Source organism: Hypanus sabinus, chromosome 8 (genome assembly GCF_030144855.1).
Source record: "Hypanus sabinus isolate sHypSab1 chromosome 8, sHypSab1.hap1, whole genome shotgun sequence".
In the NCBI taxonomy this organism is placed as follows: domain Eukaryota; kingdom Metazoa; phylum Chordata; class Chondrichthyes; order Myliobatiformes; family Dasyatidae; genus Hypanus; species Hypanus sabinus.
The window spans coordinates 135,936,221-135,956,344 of NC_082713.1; the positions used below are offsets into that span (position 1 = coordinate 135,936,221).

Genomic DNA, 20,124 nt, shown 5'->3' on the forward strand with positions numbered 1-20,124 from the left:
AGATATTTCAATATCATACATTTTCACAGTTACGTCAAGAGCTTGTACAGGTGCTCTAGCTGTTGAGATGGAGAGGAAACAAGCTCCAGGGAGAACGTTTCACTGACTAATGGAGCACCATCCGTTCAGCAATCCTGTGTTGAGCATCTGTGAGTGAAAGAAAATTGCATTTGAAGGGAAAATTGACTTAATAACTTCAATTAATCAAGTTTAATATTCGAGCCAAACTTGATATTTCACTGAGCTGAACACAGGAAATTGGGATTAGCTGGCTGCGATTTGTTGAACCAAAAGATCTTTATCTGTTGTGTATTGCTTTCTTATTCCAGTGTTGGAGACTAGAGGCAGAGAGACCAGAATAAGTATGGGTTGGAGAATTGAACTGACAGGCAGCTGAACATTCAAGGTCCCCCTTCTTATCTGAACAGAGGAGTTCTCTAGTTGCCCTTCCCCATATGTGTAAATCAAAAAACTACAGATGCTGGAATTACTCAAGATCAGGCAGCATCTGTGGGAAGAGAAGCTGAGTTAATATTTCAAGTCAACAACCATCGTCAGAACTGGGAAAGGGGCAAAAAGATGCTTCTTAGAATCTGTGAGGAAGGATAGGCAGCGAACAGGGCACAAATGCAGTTAGTTGAGTGGGTTGAAATGTATCAACGTGAATGTGAGAAGTATCAGGATCAAAGGTGCCGAAGTTGGAGCATGGAACAGTACGTGGAATTATGATGTTGTGACCATTATAGAAACTTGACTGTCTCAGCTGCAAGAATGACTGCTGGATGTTCTGGCGTTTAGATGTTTCTAAAGAGACAGGGAAGGAAGTAAAAAGTTTGGGAGATTGGCATTTCTAATCAGGGATAGTACCGCAGCTGAAAAAAAGTGAGGACATCGTGCATGGATTGTCTACTGAGTTAGTGTGGGGTGAAGTCAGAAACAAGAGAGGAGCTATCACTCTATTGGGAGTATTCTATGAACCCTCCAAGAAAGGTGAGTTATGATGCTGTTAGACAGGAACTTCAGAGCGTAAATTGGCAACAGACATACTCAGGGAAGTGTACATTATAAATGTGGTGAGCACCATGCAGGTTTTGGGAGCACCTGCATGGGATTTCTGGATAGGATTATCCCACTAAGGAAGGGAAGGAATGGTTGAGTGAAGGAATTGTGGTTGAAAAGAGAAATGGAACCTCTAATCAAGAGGGAAAAGGAAGCCTATTTAAGATTTGGGAAGCCATAGGATCAGACAGACCTCCTGAGAGAAGATAGCCAGGAAGAAGTTTAAGAAGGGACTTGATGGAGTTAGAAGGGACTTAGAAGAGCTAGAAGGGGACATGCAAAGGCCTTGGCAAGTAGGATTAAGAAAACACCCAAAGTTTTCTACAGCTATGTGACGAACAGGAGGATGGCCAGAGTGAGGGTAGCACTGATCAGGAATAAAAGAGAAAATGTGCCTAGAGTCGGAGGAGGTAAAGGAAGTCCTTATTGAATGCATTGCATCAGCATTCACCAATGGGAAGGACCTTGACAAATGTGGAGTCATTGCAGAATAGGCTAATATGGTGTAACGTGCCAAGAAAGAGGGTGTGCTGGAACTTTTGGAAAACATTAAGATAGTTAAGTCCTGGGTGTCAGATGGGATATACCCCAGTTTCCACAGGAAGAAAGGGAAGAGATTGCTATGCCTTTAGCAATGACCTTTGCATCCCTACTGGCCACAGGCTGAGTGTCAGAAGATTCTTGATATTTTGTTCAAGAAAGGTAACAGAGATAATCCTGGGAATTATCGACTGGTGAGTCCTACATCACTGGTGAGCGTACAATTGGAGAGGATTCTTAGAGATAGTATTTACGAGCATTTGGAGAAGCATAGTCTGATTAGGAGTAGTCAGCATGGTTATGTGAGGGCAGTTCATGCCTCACAAGCTCCATTGACTTCTTCGAGGAAGTGACAAGACAAGAGCAGATGTGATGTCTGTGGATTTTAGTAAGACATTTGAAAAGTTTCTCCATGGTGGGCTCATTCAGAATATCAGGAGGCAAGGAATCCAGGGTAACCTTGCTATGTGGATTCGGAATTGGCTCACCCTCCGGAGGCAGAAGGTGGTAGGAGACAAGGCATTTTCTATTGAGAGATCGGTGATCTGCAGGGGTCTGCTTTGGGGCCTCTGCTCTTTGTAATTTTATAAATAACTTAGAAGAGGACGTAGAAGGCAGATTAATAAGTTTGCACCTTGAACTCCAAGGCCACTTGAAAAGAAGGTTTTAAGAAAAGCAAGTTACAAATGCAGTTGAATAGTGCACTACTGTTCATGCAGAAAAGGAATAGCCACTAAGCTAAGCCACCAGAGAATTGTTTGCATCTGTATATCAAGGCCTACATCATGTGTTGTTTGAAAATGAAAGCATTGGTCTGTTCAGTTTTTTGAGCGGCACACAATGCAGCAGGTTCATGAGCAGCTGTTATCAGTGGTTCCTTGACAAACTTGAAGAGAATAGTTTCCCTATTCCGGCAGTTATCAGCATGATCACAGAATTAACAACAGAGCTCTATGGTGGAGCAACTGTTTGGGTCTTTCAGGCTTTTTGTCTCCAACATGGTTGGGCGTTTAGAAAATTTGCTGGGATTGATTACTTTTTGACGGTTATGATACGGGAAACATACAAGGTGACTCATAGCAGCAGGAAAACCTGCACATTTAATGGCTCTTAAAATGCTAAATCAGTACAATAAGCTACATCAATGCTCTTTGAAGCCGAAACGTGCCTGGAACTTATCAGTACCAACAACTTATTTACCAGCTTGTGCAGTGACATCACAGTACAATCAGAACACCCATCAGGCTTTGAACGGCAATTGGATCCTGATCTAATTGCACTCATTACCAACAAAATCCGTTTCTCTCAATAGGGTGCTGGGATAATCTACATTTAGCTTTCTCTCTCTTTGATATGTCATTGTAATTGAATATTGCAAGTCATATAAATCCCCAGTTAAAGGACATTCCTTATAAACCTGATGAGAAACTGGATCTAGTGCTTTCCCTGCATACTTGGTGAATACACTCTTCTCAAGCTTCCAGCTGGGTACAGGTATCAATTATAACTGATGTTTTGATGACAAACTCTGCATTCCGTTCATGGGTGATACCAATAATTCCCTTACTATGTAAAAATCTATCTAACTGTATGCTTCCCTGGGCAGAAAATTCCACAGATTCACCACTCTCTGGGAAAAATAGTTTCTCCTCATCTCCATCCTAAATCTTCTCCCCTGAATCTTGAGGCATTGTCCCCTAGTTCTAGTCTCACCTACCAATAGGGACAACTTTTCTACTTCTTTCTTATCTATCCCTTTCCAAATTTGGTATGTTTCTGTAAGATCCCCTCTCATTCTTCTGAACTCCAGAGAGTATAGTCCCAGGCGACTCAATCTCTCCTCATAGGTTAACCCCTTCATCTCTGGAATCAACCTGGTGAACCTCCTCTATAACCAACGTGTTTACTATAATCTCCGCCAATTCCCTCAGCACCCTGGGATGCATCCCATCAGGACCAAGGGACTCATTTACCTTCAGGCCCTCTAGTTTTCTCATCACTATCTCTTTAGTGACAGTGATTTTATCGAGGTCCTCACCTCCATTTCAACATTACATCATTCTTTGGCATATTTGACATGCATAAGCTGTGATTTGAACTTTCTTATGGGTCAATGGATGGCATTAATCCAGTATTTCTTCAGGATCTTGGCTTTCTTTCCAAAAAGCAAGGCAATATAGGGAAGGCAGGTGGTAGCAACGGGTTCCTCCTCATTAATAGGTTCTCTGGCTTTTCTGTCAGTCCTTCAGTGAAGGAAATCAGACAAGCCCTTAAAAGGCCTGACGGATTTCGGTGATCTCACTCTAAGTAAGAACTAGAATTCAATTGTAAACAAGATGGGAGAGTGGAAACCTGATTGGATGAGGACTAAACAATCAGGAGGAATGGACTACAGGGGTATAAATACCACCAGACTAGACATCCCCAGACATAATCCATGAAGATGATTGCAGAGCTTGTCATCGAAATGTTGATTATAATCAATACCTGTGCCCGACAAGAAGCCAGAAAAGAGTTTACTCCTCATAAAAAACTGTTAAAGAATCAAGAGAAATGTCCAGTGTAGTTGGAAGTCCGTTGTGTACTCAATTGACAATATTTTAAGTGTCTCGGAGACTGATAATAATTGCATTGCTCCGAATCAAGATGAATTCTTTAGATGGGCCCCAGTCTGATTCCAGCCATGCAGTGAGAAAGGCACTCCAATTGGCCAATTGAGTCAGTAGCCTAAATGAGAGAAGGTGCACATTGATTCACTATCCCACTGTAAACCAGACAAAAATGCAAGTTGTGTTGCCCGGTAACCTTGGCCTGGAAAGCTCATATTCACTGCAGACCTCAAAGGAAAAGATGAAGCTATTTACATGGATCCTTTGTTGGGAAGTTGGTCCCAACTTGTGAGGGCAAGGCCCTCTGAGTCAACAGCATCTTCTGGCATGTAAATACCATTTTGCTTGGGCAGCTGGAATGAACTTTGGTGACTAAACAGCTGAAGCAGAATTTGAAAAACATACATATATCAAAGTTATTAATTAAATTATTGCTTAAATATCAACATTTAGAAAAACTAAATGGTAAAAAAAGCCATCATACTTAAGGGTACAGTTCAAATATTTTAAAATAAGTACCAAAGTGCCAACACTTGCCTTTGCCCTTCTGCCATCCTCCCTTGTTGAATTTGGGAAGATGTCCCTGTACTAGATCAAAGTTGGCACAGTTGATTGGAGTGTAGGATTGCCGGGGATTTGCACTCCTGGACTAAGCTCTGAGAAGCATTCTATGGGTCTCCCAACTGACAAATAGTTAAGGCTTCTTAATAACTGTAAGTACCCACAGCTCCTTTAAAATACCTGTACCCACGAGTCTCCCACAATGTCCTATACCCATGGGTACTACTACTACTACGTAGACTCAGGCCTAAGGGGTTGGCATCGGGCACGATGACGGACTCTGCACTCCTCCCTCTCCCTCATCAGTGTGTTCAGTTCATCTACATTAGCCACTCTGCTATCTTCTAGGACCGTGTTGACCAAAGTCTTGGGAGGGTGCCCAGGGATCATCCTCCCATGCTTGGGCTCCCATGTGATGACTAGGCTGCCAGGTAGCTCAGGGTGGCGTAGACAGTGCCCCGCTAGTTGCAGTCTTCTCACCTCGATTTCAGTAGTGAGCATCGGTAGGTCGTCATAGAGCTCGACGTTCGTCATGTGCTGTTGCCAACTCACGTCAAGAGCCATTCGGAGCATTTGTGTATAGCAACCATCTAGTGACTTTCGCATGGTCTTAGTGAGGGTCCACGTCTCGCATCCGTATGTGAGAATGGACTATGACTGCTAGGAAGATCCTCTTTTTGAGCCCTCTGCTCAGGTTCGAACTCCAGATTTCCTTCATATCATTCATAGCCCTGCATGCCAACACCTTCCGTATCTTTATGCCTTTCTTCGAACTCATCATTCTTGACCCGAGGTACTTGTAGTCTAAGACTTTCTTAATGGTATCATTCTTTACAGTCTTGAGAGTACCTTCATCGCAGTTGAACACCATGTACTCTGTCTTTTTAGCATTTAGGTGAAGTCCAACTTTATTGCACTCAATTTCCACTTTTGTCAGTAGCTGCTGTGCTTCCTCCATCTGGTCAGAGACCAGGACTATGTTTTCTGCAAAATCGAGATCTGTGAGCATAACTGGTCTGATCCTTTCGGTTCATGCTGGTTTTATGGTAAAGCCAAGCTTATCATGAACTTTGGTAGCTTGACGTAGAGCGTAATCAAGGACGATTATAAAGATGTAGGGTGCCAGAGTGTCTCCTTGCAGCACAGCAGCTAGGAGCTCGAACACTGCTATTTCTCCATCTGGTGATACAACTTCCGCCATGGTCTCAGTATAGCTGGACTCTGTTTCTTTCAGTAGACGGTCTGGCACTGCGTAAGCTTTCAGGATCTTCAGCATTTCACCTCGGTGAATGGAGTCAAAAGCTTTGCGAAAATCGATGAAAGTAAGCACGGCTGGTAGGTTGTTCTTCTTGACTCCCTGGATGATTCTACGGAGAGCAAGTATTTGCATTACTGTTGTGCACTTCTGCCGAAAACCATTCTGATTGAATCTCAGCTTAGGGTGAATGGCGGTGTGAATCCTGTTCAAGATCAGCCGATTGTATAGCTTTGCTAAGATGTTGGTCAAGCTGATACCACGGTAGTCTGTCTTTGTGAAGGATCCAGACTTGGGGGCAGGGATGATGTTTGAGAGTGACCACCGTTCTGGTTTGTCACCTTTCATCAGTGCTGTATTACACATGTCCAGCAAGATGTCGTTCAGATCGCAGTTCTTCAGGACATCGGGTGGTATCCCGTCTGGTCCAGCGCTCCTGCCCTGTTTGAGTGCATATTTGGCCTTCTTCAGTTCCTCTATGGTGAATGGGCCGTCATCGATGTCGACTTGCATCACTATCATGGGTATGTCCTCTTCTTCTTCCGTGATTGTTGGAGGGCTTCCCAGCAGGTTCTTGAAGTGAGTAAACCATGTCTGGACACAGCCCTCTGCTGGTTTACCACTTATTTGACCTGATGGGGACTTCTTCCGTCTGCTGATCTCGTTGACTAGGTGCCATGCTTCTCCATGCTGCTTGTCTTCATTAGCAGCCTCTACCCCTCTCATCCTCTCAGCTTGTTCCTCTTCCTTCAGTCGGTCATAGGTGGCAAAGAGATTCTTCTTTGTTGTCTTGAACTTGTCTCTTAGCTCTTCTGTTTCGCTCCTTCTAAGTTTGGCATGACAAGCATTGACCACACTTCTTGCTTCGACGATGTCAGGATGTTTCGAGATCTGGCTCTTCTTCATTCGCTTCACAGTAAGCAGACTCTTTGTTGCAACTCTGTGTGGGTCTATGAGCCGTTGATAGCGGTCGGTGGCAGTCTCTTCCTCCTCCCTCTCCAGTGGGCCAAAGCGATTTCTCACTTCCACAGTGTACTGGGCTTGAAGTAGAGGTTGTGAGGAGAATGCCTTCCAGTCTATCTTCTCCTTGGGACCTGTGGCTTTGGGTTGCGGCAGGCTCAGTCTCAGTTGCATTGACACTACTCTGGTCAGAGCTGACGGAGGTGGAGGTGCTGTAGGCTTCTGTGTTGATCACACAATTACACCATTTTGTTCTTACGAGGATGTAGTCGAGATATTTCCTGTTGAGGGAGGCTGTTTTCAGATGTCCAGTTTACCAGCTCACTTCTTGAATTGTATGTTGGCGGCAATGAGACTGTGTTCCTGGATTAAATCAACTAGGTATTGTCCATTTCTGTTGGTAAAGTCGCGGTGTGAGTATGGAACATCTTCCAGTCCGACCTGGGCATTAAAATCGCCGAGCACAGCCAGGAAGTTTACTGTAGAAGGTCTCCACCCCCTTCTGCTCACTGCAGTTGTGCAGGGAGTAACAGATGATGACAGGGTTCGCCGGGTTTCCGTCAAATTCCGCAGTAAGGATTCTGTCACTGACTGAGACTACGCCCTTCAGTGCCTTCTCCGCCTTGTGCTGATATCGTTGTCAGCTCTCTCCATGCGGACAAATTGATGAGGTGCATCCCCTCTACCTCTGTGAACCTTATCTCTTCATCGGGGTGTACACAATGGTGTTCTTGGATCCCCAGGATGGAGATCTTGTATCTACTTGCCTGTGATTTCAACTCTGTACATTGAGGCAAGAGGCAGATGGTGTTTGTGTTGAAGGTTGACATAATCGTTTTTACCTTACAGCACAAAAGAGGTGCAATTCGCTCGGTCCCCTTGTCGGACTGAACCCTCCCCATGGGGTTTGAGGTTGCGTCTTCATGCTGCCTGTCTAGGCCGGGGTCTGGGCGCACCGCAGAGTTCCTGAGCACTCCCGGCTCTGGAAGTATAGGGTTTGCTGGGTTGTCTGTCACCATAATGCCTTACAAGGCACGAAACGAAAGACTGTGTGTCACGCCGCTCCTCACACAGACAGTAGGTGGCCGTTGACTCACAAGGAGTTCATCCGCCCTTTGACAGGTTTTGCATTTAGTCCTGCTGGGTGCCTATACACCCGCCTCCCTGGTTAACCGAAGTGCACCAGGGCATGTGCCAGTTGAGTCGCCGAAAACCTGACCTGAGACAGGTAATACTGGGCTACGTGGTACCAGTAGCAAGGCAAGGCCTTGACCTGACAGTGACCCATAGGTCCTCCACAGTTACCCATAACAATGTGGAAAATACATGGCTTTTCTCCTTATGACTGTGAAGAAAACCGTGGGTATTGTTTATTCTGGAGGACCCCATGGTTTTCTCCACAGTCTTGTGGAGCATAATCATGCATTTTCCACATTCTCTCTTGAGTGAGATGGGGTAATGTCAAAAAATCTGGAGCAGGAAGGAAGATTAGCTGCCAGTTGTGATTGCCACGATACTCAATGTTTCTCAGTAAATTAATTTTGCAGAGGCAACCCAGTGTGTTCATCCTTCCATAGAATCCTAATGCTCTTCATCATAGTATCCACTTACACTTTGATCATCCCAGACCTTTTTTTTTCATTGGAATCCTGTGTAGAAGACCTAGTGAGTAAAGTAACAGCACACTTGTATGAAAGTGTGGTTCCTTCCTAGGTCAGAATCAGTTTTATTATCACATATGTCATGAAATTCATTGTCTTGTGGCAGATTATGCACAATTTACTGTTTGAAACAAAGAAGCATAAAACAGTGCCAAGATCACCCTTTTATACTTAATATTTTGCTTCTTTCTGCATGCTTCTCTTCTTTCATGACTGAAGAACCTGAATATGCCAAAACTTCTGTCAACATTCTCCTGATTGTATCATAAACACAGGAGATGCCGCAAATGCTGGAAATGCAGAGCAATTTTTTTTTTACCAGTTTTACTTCTGTTTTCAGGTTGTAGTTATTTCCCTCATGCCTTTTTCTTGACTTGGTTTGACGTGAAAGTGTCAGGCCTGTAACTTAAAGAAAATTATTCCATTTATATTAATCTTACTTGACTTCATAACATCCTAATTTGTCTTACAGCCAATGAGGATCTTACATACAGTAGCTACAACAGGTCTGTGCACAATAATGTTAATTATAATCTGGAGAAGTGATAATCCTTCTAAAGCATCAGCTTGTATTATATCACAATGGAACTTGTACCTATGGCCTGGGAGGGCTACCAACATAACTACGACATCTGTGGATTTAATGGTACAGCTCACCATTCTGTTGTTTGGATGTCATAAGAAATCTTCTCAGCATTTCCTAGATTGGTAAAATACTCCCTCTGGTATGCAAAAATTTTGAACATAGCTTCTTTCTGTCACAACAGCTTTACACTTTTACACCATATACGTATATATTTGTAAACTAACGAGTTTGCTTCCTGCCATGGGTTAGTATGGGTTTAATTGAAGTTGGTATTCATTTATGATGCATGTCAGAATCTGAATCAGGTTTCATTATACTTATATGACATGAAATTTGTTAGCTGGTGGCAGCAGTATTATTAAAAGACATAAGATTTCTATCAATTACAAAACAAATAAAAAATGTAAATTAAAAGGAATACTCTTGGGGAACATAGAACATAGAAATCTACAGTGTATTACAGGCCCTTCAGCCCACAATGTTGTGCCGACCATGAAACCTACTCGAGAAACTGCCTAGAATTCCCCTAGTGCATAGCCCTCTATTTTTCTAAGCTCCATGTACCTATCTAAGAGGCTCTTAAAGAACCCTATTGTATCCGCTTCCACCAATGCCACCAGCAGTGTATTCCACACACCCACCACTCTCTGTGTGAAAAACTTACCTTGACATCCCCTTGGTACCAATTTCCAAGCACCGTAAAACTGTGCCCTCTTGTGTTAGCCATTTCAGCCCTGGGGAAAATAAACGCTTGCTATCTACAAGATCAATTCTCCTCATGATCTTAAACACCTCTGTCAGTTCGCATCTCCTCCTCCGTCGCTCCAAGGAGAAAAGGCCAAGTTCATTCAAACTATTCTCATAAGGTAGGCCCTCCAAACCAGGCAACATCCTTGTAAATCTCCTCTGCTCTCTCTTTGTAGTATCAACTTCCTTCCTGTAGGGAGATGACCAGAATGAACAAGTGGGGTCTGACCAAGGCCTTATATAGCTGAAACATTATCTCACTGCTCTTGAGCTCAATCCCACGGTTGATGAACTCCAAAAGGTTTGTGGACCATTAAGAAATCTGATGGAGATGAAGAGGCTGCTCCTGAATCATTGAGCGTCTGTCTTCAGACCTCTGCATCTTCTCCCTGTTGGTAGTAATGAGACGAGGACATGTCCAGATGCTGCAGGTCCTTAATGATAGATGCTGATTTTCTCAGGCACCACCTTTTGAACATGTCATTGTTAGTGGGGATGGTTGTGCCCATGATGAAGCTGGCTGAGGCTACATCCCTTGCAGCCTCTTGTCACCCTGAGCCTGGGTGGCTTCGTACCAGGTGGTGATGAAATCAGTCAAAATGTTCCATACCATACGTTGAGAAAAATTTGCAAGAGTCTTTGGTAACATAACAAATCTCAGACTTCTAATAAAGTATAGCCACTGGCATGCCTTCATCATGATTGCACCAATATGTTAGGCCCTGGACAGATCCTCAGAGATATTGACTCCCAGGAACACCACCCAATCAGCTGATCTATCTCACTCCTCTGTGTCTCTACACCCAGTTGGTGTGGTCCTTCATTGATTCTTTTATCGTTATTATTCTATATGGATTTATTGAGCATGCCCATAAGAAAATAAATCTTAGGGTTGTATATGGTGACATCTATGTACTCTGATAATAAATTTACTTTGTGCTGTGAGTCTCCTGGCTGCCATGTGAGAATTTACAAACACAGCGGTGTCATTAGCAAATGTATAGTTAGCATTTGAGCTGTGCTGAGCCATACAGACGTGATTGTAGAGAGAGCAGAGCAGTTGGCTAATGACGTGCCTGTCTGATTATCATCAAGACAGACGTTTTATTACTGATCTGCACTATCTGTGGTCTTCCGAAAGGGAAACTGGGAATCCAGCTGTAAAGGAAGGTAGTGACACCCAGATTTTGAAATATGTTGATTAGTACTGAGGGGATGACGGTGCCCACAGCCATGCTTAGGCATGAGTTAATTCTAGCCATAACCAATCTCCCAAAGCACTCCATTACGATAGATGTGAGTAATTTTGGGAAATAGACATTGAGGCAACTATACCTAACCAGATTTTCCTTAGGGGCCTGAAACCTTGCAAGAGTTCACTGCCTTGAAAGATGTTCTCACATATGCCTCCGAGACCAAGATCACAGGGTGCTGGGGATTCATATAGGTGTAGTGTTACTCTCCCTTACAAAGCTTGCATAAAAGATGTGGAGCTTATTCGAAAGTGAAGCATCACTGCTAATTGTGCTGTTAGTTTTCACCTTATAGGAAGTAGTGGCCTGCAAGCTCCACCACAGCTGTCATGCGTCCAAAAGTGTCTCTAATTCCACATGGAACTGCCTTTTAGCTCTCATGCTGACCTTCAGGAGGTCATAACTGGACTTCCTGTAGGATTCTAGATCAGCAGTCTTGAATGTTACAGATCTGGTCCTCAGCAGACTGTGAATCTCTTGGTTCATTCAGGGCTTCTGGTTTGGGAGAACTCTCAAAGGCGTACATACACTCGCTCACGTGGATCTTGCTGAAGTTGCTGATAGCTGTGGCATATCGATTCACATCCAAAGATTAATCCCAGAATGTGATCCAGTCCACCCATTCAAACATGTTCTCCAAGCATTCCTTCATGGTCCCTACCATTGGTGTTGCATTGGTCTCTCCCCATGTGGCAGGAGTGCAAGTACTGCCACTTCATTGGACTTGCCAATGTACAGGCACGGGGTAGCACAGTAAACATTCTTGATGGATGTGTAACAGTATTTGCGTGTGCTGGCATCTCTGGTTCCATGGGTGACTTATTGGTGGTAGTTTGTCAGACTTTTCTTTAGGCAGGTCTTTATGCTCAGAAAGGCATCAGGAAATGCTGTCTTGTTGCTGTTGATCAGCTCCTCCAGTGGCAGCTTGACATTTGCCAGTGCTGGTACATACCCTGATAGTGTAATTGGGGTATCACATCCAGGTACTCCATATGTCACACATCAATGAGGTGGGGGTAGCCTCTCTTCCCCTCCATTCAAGACATATATCAGAACCACTGCATACTTGGTTACTTAGCTCAATTGGCTCCAAATGGCAAGGGTGATAATACCAATTTGGGCAACAAATAATAAAACCAAAGTCTTCCTCCTAGTATCACCATTTTGGCTTTGATACCATCAAGGAGGAGGTACAAGAGCCTGAAGAGACCCACTCAATGTTTCAGGAACAGCTTCTTCCTCTCAACCATCAGATTTCTGAATGGGCAATGACCCCATGAACATGATCTCAGTATTCTGTCTTTTCGGACTATTTATTTAAGTTATTTTTTAAATATATGCTTATTTTAATTTGTAATTTATTATTATTATATATTGCAATGTACTGCTGCCATAGAACAACACATGTCACAATATATGCCATATCTGATTCTGATTCTGTTTGTGTATCTCCTTAAATTTCCTTTAACTGATGCGAAGAATTTAGCTTTATTTTATTTGTCATGAGAATATGAGGACAGTTTTGAAGAAATATCTCAGTCTCTATAATGAAGCAAATGCAGTATCTTTTAGATGAATGTGTAGTTATGATGAACAAACTAAGACTAGTGGCTGGATGTTCAGCATTGATACTCTATTACTGAAGTTCCGGTTACTTTGAATTATTTATATTGAAAGATTAACTTTAATATTGGTTGGAAGTAAAGGGCCAGGCCTGCTACACATACTACCAACTTATTTTGTTCAGAAGAAGAGAACGTGATGTTGAAAGAACTGAATGGCAGCTGGATGTCAGGTAGCATCATGTGGAGAATCCCATCCCAAAAACACACCTGGAAGTCTTTGACAGGATGCATAATCGTGTGGGGCATGTGGAACATAATTAATAATGTCATTGATTTTAATTTGTAAATGCAGGACCATGGATTAAAGGCAAATGCAATGATTTTAAGTTATTTTGCTTATATTTAATTTTTTTAATAATCCATAACAATCCATGTTAAAAATATTTTATTAAGATGTTTCTTTCAATTGCAACAGTTTTTTATGTACTTTAATGTCAGAGACCTTTACAAACTACTAAAAATCAGTTGCAGCTTTGACAGCTGACAAACTTGTGGGTGGGGTTTGCTGGATGCCAAATGAGAAAAATTGGTTAATAGATATCTTTGCTCAGCAGAGTTAATTGTCTGTGTATTTGATTCTCGGTGCATATGTTGAGGTATTCTTTGTGTCTGGGTGATTAATTTATAATATAAAATTCTACCCACATTCACCTTCTACCAACAAAATGATGGAGATCATTCCATCCACTCTGTTTCAGATGGGGAACACAGGGAGATTTTACTACCACTCATCCTCGCCCAGTTGTCAAGATTAAATTCTTCACAGAGAGCACTGGAGTCCTTGCCTTGGAAGATAAAGAGCTGGGGAAGGTAAGGCTAACTTTTGTATTTAGGATTCTGTATCCTGCCTGGAGTCTTCATGGTCCGGTTATTCTCTTGATCAATAATTAACTTGAGTGCACAGTGCATGCTTCATTTCTGTTTATGAAATGAAGGACACAAAATCCCTTTGGCATTACATGCGTCTTTTAATCAGAACTCATACTGGAATGGAAGGCATCTGAGGATCCTGTGGTAACTACCATGTCAACAAGTTGGGATGTGTGAATATACATTTCTCTTGACAGACCTGAAAAATATGACAAATTGAACCCTGATCCAACAACAGTTTATTTTGATAAATACATCACATGCCCAATGGAATAGAGACAGCTTAATGGAAAATCAGTTTGTCATTGGATACTTGTCAAAAGCTGTAGTTGTAACTAAATGGCTAACATTTTCTGGCTTTTTCTCCCCGCTTCTATTTTAACTAGTACACCTCTACATCTGCTCTATAATGCAAATATCAAATCAGCCAATCATGCAGCAGCAATTCAGTGCATGAAAGCATGCAGACATGGGCAAGAGGTTCACAAGTAAAAGAAAATCTGCTGATGCTGGAAATCTGAGCAACAGACACAAAATGCTGGAGGAACTCAGCAGGTCAGGCAGCATCTATGGAAAAGAGTATAGTCAGTGTTTCGGGCTGAGACCCTTCAATAGGACTAGGTAAAAAGGCTGAGGAGTAGATTTAAAATGTGGGGGGAACGGGAGAGAGAAACACCAGGTGACAGGTGAAACCTGAAGAGGGAGGGATGAAGTAAAGAGCTGGGAAGTTGATTGGTGAAAGAGATACAGGGCTGGAGAATGCAGAGTCTGATACAAGAGGATAAAATATCATGGAAGAAAGAAAAGGAGGGATGAGTACCAGAGGGAGACAATAGGCAGGAAAGGAGATAAGGTGAGAGAGGGAAAGGGGGATGGGCAATGGTGAGGGGGTGCATTACCAGAATTTCGAGAAATTGATCTCCAAACCATCAGGTTGGAGGCTACCCAGATGGAATATAAGGTGTTGTTTTTCCAGCCTAAGTGTGGCCCCATCATGACATTGGCGGAGGCCATGAATAAACATATCGGAATGGGAATGCGAAGTGGAACTAAAATGGGTGGCTGCCCAGTGTGGCCTCTTCTATATCGGTGAAACACAACGTAGATTGGAAGACCACTTTGCCGAACACCTACACTCTATCCACCAGAAAAAGCAGGATCTCCCAGTGGCCACCCATTTTAATTCCATTTCCCATTCCCATTCGGATATATCCATGTCTTTCTGCCCTCTTCTATTAGACTCCCCCTTCTCCAGCCCTGTACCTCTTTCACCAATCAATTTCCCAGCACTTTACTTTATCCCTTCCCCTTCAGGTTTCATCAATCACCTTGTGTTTCTCTCTCCCCATCCCCACCTTTTAAATCTACTCTCAGATTTTTTTTCTCCAGACACGCCCAAAACATCAACGGTATCCTTTTCCATAGATGTTGCCTGGCCTGCTAGGTTCCTCCAGCATTTTGTGTGTGTTGCTTGGTCCAGAGGTTCAGATGATGTTCAGACCAAACCACAGAATGGGGGAGAAATGTGACCGAAGTGACTTTGTCTGTGGAATAATGGTTGGTGCCAGATGCAGTCACTTGACCATCTCAGAAGCTGCTGATCTCTTGGGATTTTCTCACACAACAGTCGTTAGAATTTATAGAGCGGATGTTACTGAGCGAGATCAGAGGAAAATAGCCAGATTGGTTCAAGCTGACAGGAAGGCAACAATAACTCAAATCACTACATGTTACAATAGTGGTGTACATAAGAACATCTCTGAACCAATAACATGTTGAACCTGGAAGAGGATGAGCTACAGCAGCTGAAGACCATGAACATACAGAAATACACTCAGTGGCCACTTTAATAAGTGACTCCTGTACCTAATAATGTTGCCTCCGGGTGTATATAACTTGCCCTGAATGGCCAACATTAGAATTGAAGTAACATTTTGAAAATCAGTTCTTCTCAACCTTCATACCACATTAACTATTTCCGCCTCAACACACTCAAAATGCTCAGCAGGCCAGGCAGCATCTCTGGAAAAGAGTGCAGTCGATGTTTGGGGCCGAGACCCATTATTAAGACCTCCAGCATTTTGTGTATGCTGCTTGGATTTCCAGCATTTGCAGATTTTCTCTTGATAGGAGATGCTGTCATTAGAGGATTAGAGATGAGATTCTGTGGACGCGATAGACACACCCAGTTGGTATGTTGCCTCCCAGGTGCCAATATCAAGGATGTCTCAGATTAGGTCCATGGCATTGTAAACGGGGAGGATGAGCAGCTAGAAAACTTGGGACATATTGGCACCAGTGACCTAGGAAAGGTGAAGAGGTCCTGAAGAGAGATTTTCAGGAACTAGGCAGAATGCTGAAATGCAGGAGCTGCATGGTAGTAATACTAGGATTGCTACCTGTGCCACACAACATTGATTAGAGAGCTTAAAGTAAAGGAACCCTTAGGTGATTAGAATTCACCCTGCAATTTGAGAGGGAGCAGCTTAACTTCAGATGTATCAGTGTTACAGAGGAGTAAAGAAAATGACAGAGGCATGATAAATGAGTTGGTTAAAATTGATTCGAAGGGAACACCGGCAGGGATGGTAGAAGAGCAGTAATGGCTGCGGTTTCTGGGAGCAATTCAGAAGGCGCAGGACAGATACCATGGCATGCAGAAGTTTGGGCACCCCTGGTCAAAATTTCTGTTACTGTGAGTAGCTAAGCGAGTAAAAGATGACCTGATTTCCAAAGGCATAAAGTTAAAGATAACACATTTCTTTAATATTTTAAACAAAATTATTTTTTTTTATTTCCACCTTTTGCAGTTTCAAATAACAAAATATGAAAAGAGCCCGAAGCAAAAGTTTGGGCACCCTGCATGGTCAGTACTTAGTAATAACCTCTTTGGCAAGAATCACAGCTTGTAAGCGCTTTCTGTAGCCAGCTAAGGGTCTTTCAATTCTTGTTTGGAGGACTTGCACTCATTCTTCCTTGCAAAAGGCTTCCAGTTCTGTGAGATACTTGGGCCGTCTTGCATGCACTGCTCTTTTGAGGTCTATCCACAGATTTTCAATGACGTTTAGGTCAGGGGACTGTGAGGGCCATGGCAAAACCTTCAGCTTGCGCCTCTTGAGGTAGTCCATTGTGGATTTTGAGGTGCGTTTAGGATCATTATCCTGTTGTAGAAGCCATCCTCTTTTCATCTTCAGCTTTTTTACGGATGGTGTGATGTTTGCTTCCAGAATTTGCTGGTATTTAATTGAATTCATTCTTCCCTCTACCAGTGAAATGTTCCCTGTGCCACTGGCTGCAACACAAGCCCAAAGTATGATCGATCCACCCCTGTGCTTAACAGTTGGGGAGGTGTTCTTTTTATGAAATTCTGCACCCTTTTTTCTCCAAACATACCTTTGCTCATTGCGGCCAAAATGTTCTATTTTAACTTCATCAGTCCACAGGACTTCTTTCCAAAATGCATCAGGCTTGTTTAGATGTTCCTTTGCAAACTTCTGATGCTGAATTTTGTGGTGAGGATACAGGAAAGGTTTTCTTCTGACGACTCTTCCATGAAGGTCATATTTGTGCAGGTATCGCTGCACAGTAGAACAGTACACTACCACTCCAGAGTCTGATAAATCTTCCTGAAGGTCTTCTGCAGTCAAACTGGGGTTTTTATTGCTTTTCTAGGAATCCTACCAGCAGATCTCTCAGAAAGTTTTCTTGGTCCTCCAGACCTCAATTTGATCTCCACTGTTCCTGTTAACTGCCATTTCTTAATTACATTACAAACTGAGGAAATGGATATCTAAAAATGCTGTTCTATCTTCTTATAGCCTTCTCTTGCTTCGTGTGCATCATTTATTTTAATTTTCAGAGTGCTAGGCAGCTGTTCAGAGGAGCCCATGGCTGCTGATTGTTAGGACAAGGTTTGAGGAGTCAGGGTATTTATAAAGCTTTGAAATTTGCATCATCTGGCCTTTCCTAACGATGACTGTGAACAAGCCATAGCCCTAACAATCTAATGAAGGTCTGAGACCTTGGTAAAAGTTATCTGAGAGCTGAAATCTCTTGGGGTGCCCAAACTTTTGCTTGGTGCTTCTTTCCTTTTTTTTTCCACTCTAAAATTGTACAAAACAAAAATAATACACTAATCTTGCTTAAAATGTTGAAAAGAATGTTTCATCTTTAACTTTATGACTTTTGGAGATCTGTTCATCTTCTACTCACTTGACTATTCACAGTAACAGAAATTTTGACCAGGGGTGCCCAAACTTTTGCATGCCACTCTGGATCCCAAGGAAAAAACAGTATTCTAAAGGCAAGATGATATAACCATGGTTGACTAAAGAATTCAAAGCTGACATAAAAGCCAAAGAGAGAGCAAAAACTAATGGAAAGTTAGAGATTTGGGAAGCTTTTAAAAACCAACAGAAGGTGACTAAAAAAGGTTATAAAGGGAAATAGAATACCAAGATAAGTGAGTCAATTATATTAAAGAAGGTATCGAAATATATTCAGATATATAAAGTGTAAAAGAGAAGTGAGAGTTGATGTCAGAATGTTGGAAGATGATGCTGGAGAGATAGTAATTGGGGACAAGGTAATGGCAGACAAATTGAGTGTATTTTGCACCAGTCTTTACTGTGGAAGAGAGGAGCAGTATGCTGAAGGTTCCAGAGTGTCAGGGCCAGAAGTGAGTGAAGTTGCCATTACTAGGGAGAAGGTGTTGAGGTACCGAAAGGTCTGAGGGTAGATAAGTGACTTTGACCGGAAGGTCTACACACCAGGATTTGGAGGAGGTAGCTGAAGAGATTGTGGAGGTATGAGCATAAAACTTTCAAGAATCGATGGATTCTGGCATGGTTCTGGAGGTCTGGAAAATTTCAAATGTCACTCCACTCTTCAAGAAGGGAGAGAGACAGAAGAAAGGAAATTATAGGCCAATTAGACTGACCTCAGTGGTTGGGAAGATGTTGGAGTCGATTTTTAAGGATGGGTTTTAGGGTACTTGGCAACCCATGATAAAATAGGCCAAAGTCAGCATGGTTTCCTTAAGGAAAAATCTTGCCTGACAGATATGTTGGAATTCCTTGAAGAAATAACAAGCAGGATAGACAAAGGAAAATTGGTGAATGTTGGTTACTTCAGTTACTTAAGTTTTTGGAAGGTTTTTGAAAAGGTGCCACACATGAAGCTGCTTAACAAGTTAAAAGCCCATGGTATTACACTAAAGGTACACAACATGGATAGAGAATTGGCTGGTTGGCAAGAGGCAAAGTGTGGGAATAAAGAGAGCCTTTTCTGGTTTGCTGCCGGTGACTAGTGGTGTTTCTCTGGTGTCTGTGTTGGGGTCGCTTCTTTTAATGTTATATGTCACTGATTTGGATGATGGAATTGATGGCTTTCTGGCTAAGGTTTCTAGATGATACACAGATAGGTGAAGGGGTAAGTAGTGTTGAGGAAGCAGAAGGGCTACAGAAAGACTTGGACAGATTATGAGAATGGGAAAATAAATGGCAGATGGAATACCATGATGGGAAGTGTATGGTCATGCATTTTGATAGAAGCAAAAGGATAGACTGTTGTCTAAATGGAGAGGAAATTCAAAAATCTGAGAAGCAAAAGGAATTGGGAATCCTCTTGCAGGATTTACTAAAGGTTAATTTGCAAGCTGAGTCAGTGGTGTGGAAGGCAAATGCAATGTTAACACACATTTAATGTGGACTGGAATATAAAAACAAGGATGTAATGTTGAGGCTTTATAAGGCACTAGAAAGGCCTCAACTTGAGGTATTGTGAGCAGTTTTGGGCCCCTTTTCTGAGAAAGGATGTGCTGACATTGGAGACAGTTCAAATCAGATTCACGAAAATGATTCTGGATTGAAAAGCTTATCATATCAGAAGTGTTTAATGGCTCGGGCCATCAAGTTGGAATTCAGAAGGCAGGGGGGTGAATCTCAATGAAATGTGTCGTATGTTGAAAGGCCTCGATAGAGTAGATGTGGAGAGATGTTTCCTATGGTGGGGGAGTCTAAGACTAGAGGACACAGCCTCAGAGTAGAGGAACATCTATTTAGAATGGAACTGAGGAGGAATTCCTTTAGTTAGGGAGTGGTGATTCTGTGGGATTTGTTGCTGCAGGCAGCTCTAGAGTCCAAGTCATTGGGTATATTTAAGGCAGATGTTGATAGACTTTTGATTAGTCAGAGCATGAAGGGATACGGGGAGAAGGCAGGAGGTTGGGATGGAGAGGGACATGGATTAGCCATGATGAAATGACAGAGCAGACTTAGTGTTTCAAAGAGCCTTAATCTGCTCCTGTATCTAAGGTCTTATGGTCTGAAGACTTCTTGAAATTTTACCATATGAATTCAAATTAGGCATTAATTGGAACATGAAATAAGAGGAATTGG

At 42.6% G+C, this 20,124-nt stretch overlaps 1 protein-coding gene across 9 annotated transcripts in view; it reads left to right on the forward strand.

Moving 5' to 3' along the window:
- The window catches only part of cadps2 (Ca++-dependent secretion activator 2), a 676,394-nt gene that overhangs the window by 313,195 nt on the left and 343,075 nt on the right, over nucleotides 1-20,124 (forward strand). For all 9 annotated transcript variants that reach the window (XM_059977930.1, XM_059977932.1, XM_059977934.1 and 6 more), the window contains one exon: nucleotides 13,555-13,666. In XM_059977930.1, coding sequence (XP_059833913.1) covers nucleotides 13,555-13,666 — 112 coding nt within the window. The remainder of the gene's footprint in view (nucleotides 1-13,554; nucleotides 13,667-20,124) is intronic.